Here is a 6,878-nt window from a genome sequence, read left to right as displayed (position 1 = left end):
GTGCTCAGTTCGGGCAGATTGCCCCATAAATTATGGTTGGATTTCTAAAACCTTTTTTCTACTGGTTCGGTTCGTTATGTGCACTATGCATGTTGTGGGATTTATCCAGTTAAAGCCAGACGCTCCTGACGTCTTTGTTTTAAAAAGAACGGACCTGCCGGCAGAGACGGGTAAAGATGGTAAAACCTGGAAGAAACTTGCCTAAATGGGGGTATTTTTGAGCAATTCCTGCTAAATAGGGTAAAAGAGTTTACCACACACGAATCTTAGGGGGTGAAATTTGGAATTTATTCTTTTAGCCAAGTGTAGGTATGGATTTTTACCACACACGAATCTTAGGGGGTGAAATTTGGAATTTATTCTTTTAGCCAAGTGTAGGTATGGATGTCTAACTGCACACTCTCTGGGTGAGCACTATGACAGAGGGAAAACTTTCTCCGTCCTAACTGACAACGCCATCAATGTCGATCGTATGGGCATACAGTTATAATTGCAGACGTCTTCCAATCTTTCCAAGGCAGGTAGGTACTTTCTCCGTCTGATTAGACAACAGCAGCTTGTAGGCTACTAGTTGTTGAGATAAAATGGAAACAAAGTGCTCAATTAGCTACAGCACGGCATGGGCGTGTGGTATCTTGACTTGCGACTATTTTGTGAGATGCGAGTCACATTCCATTTTATGATTGGACGTGTTGTATGGCTAAGCCCTAAGATAGGATTTAATTTAATAGTAACCTTCTCTCATATCGTTGTCTTCCATACTTATTGTATGCTTGTTTTAAGAGCGTGCTAATTCACGTCAGTTTTTCCGCGGCAAGGCAGCAAATGTGCATTTCTTGCCATTAACATCAGCCCTCCGATCTTTCTTGCTTGAATTGCTTATTATTTCCGCTGGAGAATACCATGGCTAGAGTGAAGGGTAATATGACCCACACAAGAAAAATTCATTTTACTGGTGGAAATTTTCCTTTTGCAGGATTAGATTGTCTGCGATGATTTGCGGGATAAGTTGATCATATATTAAACAGATTACTGAGAGAACTGTTGGTCTAAGCAATTTTATAGTTAGCAAAATCATCAGTGGTTTAATAACAGCGTCATTTTCATTTTGTTGTTGATATCTGTTCTTGATCGATGTACTTCTTTCTTTCTGAAATAAGCTTCTTTGTCACAATCGCAAAACTGCACAAGCACATGTGTGCATCTGCAAATATCTGCAGTGAAAGCACCACATGATACATTTGGAAATATCTGCAGACATCTGCAGGGTCATCTCTGAAGCTAGAGAGGGAAGTTGCACATCAGGATTCAGAAGTACTCCCTCTGTTTCAAAATAGATAACCCAACATTATACTAACTTTTACAAAGTTGAGTCATCTATTTTGGAACGGAGGGAGTAGTACATGGACATTAACAAGGAGCTGCCAGTAGCACCACTCTGATCATATTGATAATTGTACCAGCACGATTTAGTAGACCAGATTAATAAACAGCTCAGGGTGCAGCCGTGATCTTCAGAACAGGAAAGAGAGGTGCAAGAACATGCTCAATAAGATGATTTATTCCATACATTATGTTTCCGCAATGCTAGCTTAATCAGTCATTGTAAAGACAGCGACGGAACCACTTTGGTAATTTACACTGTTGCAGAATCGAGACAAGAATGAAGAGAAAAACTCGAGAACAAAACCACACACTACAAACTATATGACAAATTTTATCCCCGGTCTGTGGCCTTCTCACGCCAGTGAAGCACCCCCATCAGCTAGCTGATGTGGAACTCACCGCTGGCACGGACCTCATTCAACTGCTTCTCATACTCATCTTCCTCGTCTTCCTCCTCCGCTTCCTCCTCTGGCTTCTTGCCATCCTCCTGCTCGTCCTCCTCCGCCCACCCGAAACCCGCCACCGGAGTGGTGGAAGGAGGCGGTTTCTGCGCCTCCTCCACGATCTTCATGATCTCCTCCACGGACTGGACCGAGTAGGTCGGGGCGCTGTTGTCTCTCTTGTAGTACATTGCTTGGGCAGCTTCCGTGAGCTCTCTTGGCAAGTTCTTCAAGAACCAGGGGTGGTTCCTGATCTCCCTCATTGTTATTCTCTGAAATGATGGTTGGGAAAAGAATAAGCCGACGATGAATCGCTCTAGTGAGCTGACCTGAGTTTAATCCGAAAAGTACCTTTGCAGGGTTTGCGACAAAAATACTGGCAAGGAGTTGCTTGCAGTCTTGGGATACGTGGACGTACTCCGGTATTTTGTATTGGATTGACATTATTCTCTGCGACAAGAACAAATGGACCAACCATAAGAAAGTTAAAATCGACGCTGCTTAGCACACACAAAAAAAAATGGTTTGAAATTGCTACCCCAATGGTCTTTCTGAAGTTCTTGGGGTCATCAGGATCCTCAAAAGGGTAACCGCCGACTAGCATCACATAAAGGGTCACTCCACAAGACCACACATCTGCTGTCTGAACCATCAATAGATGCAAATATGTTAGAACACATAACAAACTAACAGACAAATATAGATAAATGAAAAGGCAAGAAGGCAAGAACAGCTTGCAGGAAAGCACATTTGGAACATAACCAATTTAAGATGTACGATCATAAATGCGGAAATAGTACATCTATATATATATATCTATACCAATATAAAAAGACCCAAATGGGCAGATCCAAACCATCTCGACCATCAAATTATGTTATCTAGCGGTTCAAATCGCTCCAATGTTGAGCACCAAACATGTTTAACGCTCTAATTACCCACCACTGCCATTGGTTATAAACATATTTTGACTCAACGCTATTCCTTGAAATCTGCCATGTAATTAATATCTTACCATTCCCGTGAAAAAGTAATTGATATCTTACTAAATACCAACGTGCAACAGATATATCTTACCTAATATAACGTGCAAGTAATATCCTACCTAATATAAACGTGCATTGCACGTACATTATTACTAGTAAAGCTTCAAGTGCCCAAAATTCAGTTGTGTTTACATGTTTGTAAAATTGTATTGAACTTAAATCTTTTCCCTGCGGGAAATGAGATGAGCTACATATAATAATCACACCTGTTGTGTTCTATGCAGTTGTTATTTTGGGAAGTAACACAAAACTATTATATTTACGAACTTCAAACAAAAAGATTTACATGCAACTTTGGTTCCACAAAGGCAATCAGAGAATTTCAAAACAATCTAACCGAAGATCAGGTAGGTCGAGACAAACACAACAGCATAATTTAATGTGGAAGCAGACAAAATGCACATATTTTATTGCAGAAAAAGTGGACGCCATATGTTTAGGGAAATCAATGACACTTTGCAGTCTTAAAAGGGTTGGCCTAGAAATGAACAATAAAGTAGTACTAGTTGCTATGCTATCCATAGACTATCTATGCTGATCTCCAGCGCATCATACTGTTTCTCTTCGACAAGCAAACACGACCAATTTTGCAGCGCTGGAAAGCCAAGATGTAACCAGACTGATATGATTTGTTGGACAGTGAGGGAAGAAAAAAACAGTAACCGTCGTACAGAAAATTCTTCACAAGATATCATAGCAGTATCGGACAACGAGAGAAAAAGAGATAGATAATGAAATATTTATAAAGGACCACAAAGTGCCAACGAGAAGTTCAGTCTAACAAGGCTACTTGAAAATGATTGGGTCAGATAGACCTTTGTGACAACATCAATTAGCTAATCAGTTTGTTTCACAAAAAAAAAGGCTAATCTGTATCTGTAGCACTAGGACCATGATGGTAAAATGTTTTAGACAAGGACATAAAGTATGAAGTGAGCCTAAAAAAATGACACGTCCAACAAAAACTAAACGATTTGTCAAGCTGATGTGCCCATGGGTGTGTCTGCCTCATGGAGCTTTTGCTTGTCACAAACATGCATTCAACTGGCCTATCTCCGTCTGGGCATTTTAATTACCTAGTGATGTAAAATCACTCCTTTTGACGCATGCTCCTATAGACATAATCACGCTCCCGTCTCTTCACCCACTGAAGTTGCATTTCGCAACTGAAATTACAAACAACCCTACCCCGGTCCCCAGCTCCAAGCTTTCCTAGTATCAAGTGCAAAAATAGGGTATCTAATTCTAATATCTGTATCCACAGAATCACATGCTTTCTCCAGGAAATCTAACTTTACTCCAGGCCACAATAAATTAAACCAAGAGGGCGCACACGAGCTCGCAAACTCTTGATATTCTCGCGAAGAAACAAAAAGAACTCGTGACCACTAAATCCGGTCTGAATCCGATCAACCTAAACCTTTCCTCCCCTCTTTTGGCATTTGGATGGCGTGCATCAAAAGCAGACATCGCTGGTTGGAGCGAGCATCGCCATCGATCGAGCATGATGTGTGAATTTCGATCATGAGAATGTGAATGTCCAAATCGACGTCATGAGACACAGAACGAACAACATATCTTTGCATAATCTCTCACCTTTTCGCTTTTTCGACCGAGTTTTTCAACAAAATCCACTGCCTTCCAAAAATAAAAATAAATTCGGAGGACTGCCACGACAAGGACTGTCCACATTTAACCGGGAATCTAATCACCTGCCATAGGAGCAGCAGCAGCAGCAGCAAGCGAGAGACACTATCTCAGAGCCAGCGTGGCGTTGGGCCCACCGCCCAGTGGGAGTGCGCGCGTCTGCCCGGTAACAGGCAGGCAGATCTGTAACTAGGGACAAATTCCGAATCCACCAGTCAGAGATAGCTGGCCCCAAAGGACCCAGCCTATAGACCCACGCCAGAATGAACCCGCGGGCCCGCTCGCTGAATGCGTGGTGCGACCCATGGACCCAGTCCACAAGGGCTGCTGGTTGGCGGCCTCGGGAAGCGAGAGTCACGCTACGTGTACGTGTACTGCAGCGGCAGGCGGCACGTGCTCACGGGCTAGGACAAGCGGGTCGCTACCGCCACTGCCGCCGGGACCCACCGCACGGCGGGCCCATGCGCAGAGTCACGAGGCAGAAGAATAGAGAAAACGGCAGAGAGAGAGAGAGCCGGAGACTGACTGACCTTGCCGTCGTATTCCCGGCGGGAGAGCACCTCCGGGGCGATGTACGCCGGCGTGCCGACCGTCGACTTGGGCTTCGAGTGCAGCAACGACGACTGCAAAAGGAAGAAAAGGGAAGCATGTTCAGTGCACCGCAGAGGGAAAAAAGGCGTTGGCGTGGCGCCGAACTTGTTCGGGTCAACAATGGCAGGGGAACGTTGCTTTCGCGAGCAGCTTCGCGCAGGAAGAGGAAACCAATTGCATTTCGGGAGGGCGAGATGAATCCTCCGATCTTTCCGGCCGCAAAGCCAAGCAAAGTGCAGCTTTTGACCCCCGCAGAAAATGCCTCCCTTTATAATTGCTGTTACTATTTTTATTAGTATTACCTTTGAGTAACCGAAGTCGCAGATCTTGAGGCGGGGCGCCGGGCTACCGTCGAGCAGAGTGTTCTCCAGCTTCAGGTCCCGGTGGCAAATTTGCTGCAGATCAACGACTGTTTTATACCATCTGATGATCTAGGATTTTTTTATCAGCGATTGCACCGGTTTGCTTGTTCTTACCATGAAGTGGCAGTAGCTCACGCCGCAGATGAGCTGCTGGAAGAAGTACCTGGCCTGCGGGGACAAGGCGACCATCAGTTGCACGAATCGGCACCGAAAATGGACACGGGCAATGGACCGATCCTCACCTCGTCCTCGCTGAACCTCCCGGCGTTGCAGATCCGGTCGAAGAGCTCGCCGCCGGCCGCGTACTCCATCACAATCGCCAGGTGCGTCGGCGTGACCACCACCTGCAAAAGAATCAATCCGTTATACTCTTCTTCGGGCAGAGAAGGCGGAAAGGATTGATCCCGGCGCCTTGCCCGTTCCCTCGCCCACCTCCTTGAATCGGATTATGTTGGGGTGCCGCAGCGACCGGTGGTTTATGATCTCCCTCGCCACATTCTCGTCAATCTGCAAACATCAAGAAACGCCCAAAAGGACAACTCCGTCACTGAATTCGCAGCAGGAAGGAAAAACTCAACCGGGCCGTCCCGGCACGGGACGAATCACAGGGGAGCCCGACTCCGGCCGGTGGCGGCGGGCCGCGGGCGCACCTTGAGGCCCCGTGGGATGTACTTCATGGCGACGAGCTCCTTGGTCTCCTTGTTCCGCATCAGCCGGGCGACGCCGAAGTTGCCGGCGCCGATGTCCTTGAGCAGCTCGTACCTCTCCATGGATCCCGGGCCGAGCCGCGCGGCAGCCGCTGCTGAGAGATTGATCGGGCCGGAGGCAGAGGCGAAGATTGGGGGATCCTTTTGGGGGTTTTGGAAGCTTCGTCGCGGCGAGATGAAGTGGGAGGGAGGGAGGGGGGAGGGGGAAGGAAGGATGATTCGAAGCTTAAAGGAGAAGGAGAGGCTTCTTCTTCTTCTTCTTCCCCGCTGGGGTGGGTTCGATTAATTAATACCACTGCTGCAGTGCTGCTGCTCCGAGGAGTAGTACTAGTTTTATTTGGTGATTAGATTATGATGATGATGTGCCATGATATGGCGTGCTCATGATTTGTTTTCGCCGGGAGCTAATTGTCGTTTGGACCTTTGGTTTGTTATGATTGACGGTGAGGTCCTTGTGTGCATTGGGAGCTTCCTTTCTCGCCGTGTTGCTTGATTTGGCGGTTACTGAACCGAGTACAGTCTGGCTCCCGTTGTGCCTTGCTTGCTCTTTTATTTTTTGATTTTGAAGGGAGCCCTGCTTGCTTTTGAAGCACTAGAAACGGTTGCGGTCAAATAATAAACTACCACCCGCAAAATAAGTAAATTAAATCTGTCTATTTTACGAGGAGAGTAAGTAGTAACTGACGAGAGTCAAAGCAC

The 6,878-nt window shown here is 46.1% G+C and overlaps 1 protein-coding gene across 1 annotated transcript; it reads right to left on the bottom strand.

Moving 5' to 3' along the window:
* Positions 1 to 1,531: 1,531 nt before the first annotated feature.
* LOC125538290 (serine/threonine-protein kinase SAPK7) lies at positions 1,532 to 6,467 on the bottom strand. Its single transcript, XM_048701561.2, has 9 exons — positions 6,123 to 6,467; positions 5,905 to 5,979; positions 5,715 to 5,816; positions 5,587 to 5,640; positions 5,413 to 5,505; positions 5,050 to 5,142; positions 2,365 to 2,469; positions 2,178 to 2,276; positions 1,532 to 2,098 (listed from the first exon to the last, which is right to left on the bottom strand). Exons 1-9 carry the CDS (start codon positions 6,240 to 6,242, stop codon positions 1,766 to 1,768), a joined length of 1,074 nt encoding a protein of 357 aa, XP_048557518.1. The 5' UTR covers positions 6,243 to 6,467; the 3' UTR covers positions 1,532 to 1,765.
* Between the last annotated feature and the right edge of the window lie 411 nt (positions 6,468 to 6,878).

Source organism: Triticum urartu, chromosome 2A (genome assembly GCF_056163025.1).
Source record: "Triticum urartu cultivar PI428250 chromosome 2A, HENAU_Tu73, whole genome shotgun sequence".
Classification (NCBI taxonomy): Eukaryota; Viridiplantae; Streptophyta; class Magnoliopsida; order Poales; family Poaceae; genus Triticum; species Triticum urartu.
Note: the sequence above shows the minus strand (reverse complement) of the source record. Positions and strands in the feature narration are given on the sequence as shown.

Excerpts from the sequence above, each read along its gene's own strand:
- LOC125538290 (XM_048701561.2), bottom strand. The coding sequence starts at position 6,242 with ATGGAGAGGTACGAGCTGCTCAAGGACATCGGCGCCGGCAACTTCGGC. Across the intron at positions 5,641-5,714 it reads GGAGGTTCAGCGAGGACGAG|GCCAGGTACTTCTTCCAGCA; the intron begins GTGAGGATCGGT and ends TTGTCCCCGCAG. Across the intron at positions 2,277-2,364 it reads ACTTCAGAAAGACCATTGGG|AGAATAATGTCAATCCAATA; the intron begins GTAGCAATTTCA and ends TTCTTGTCGCAG.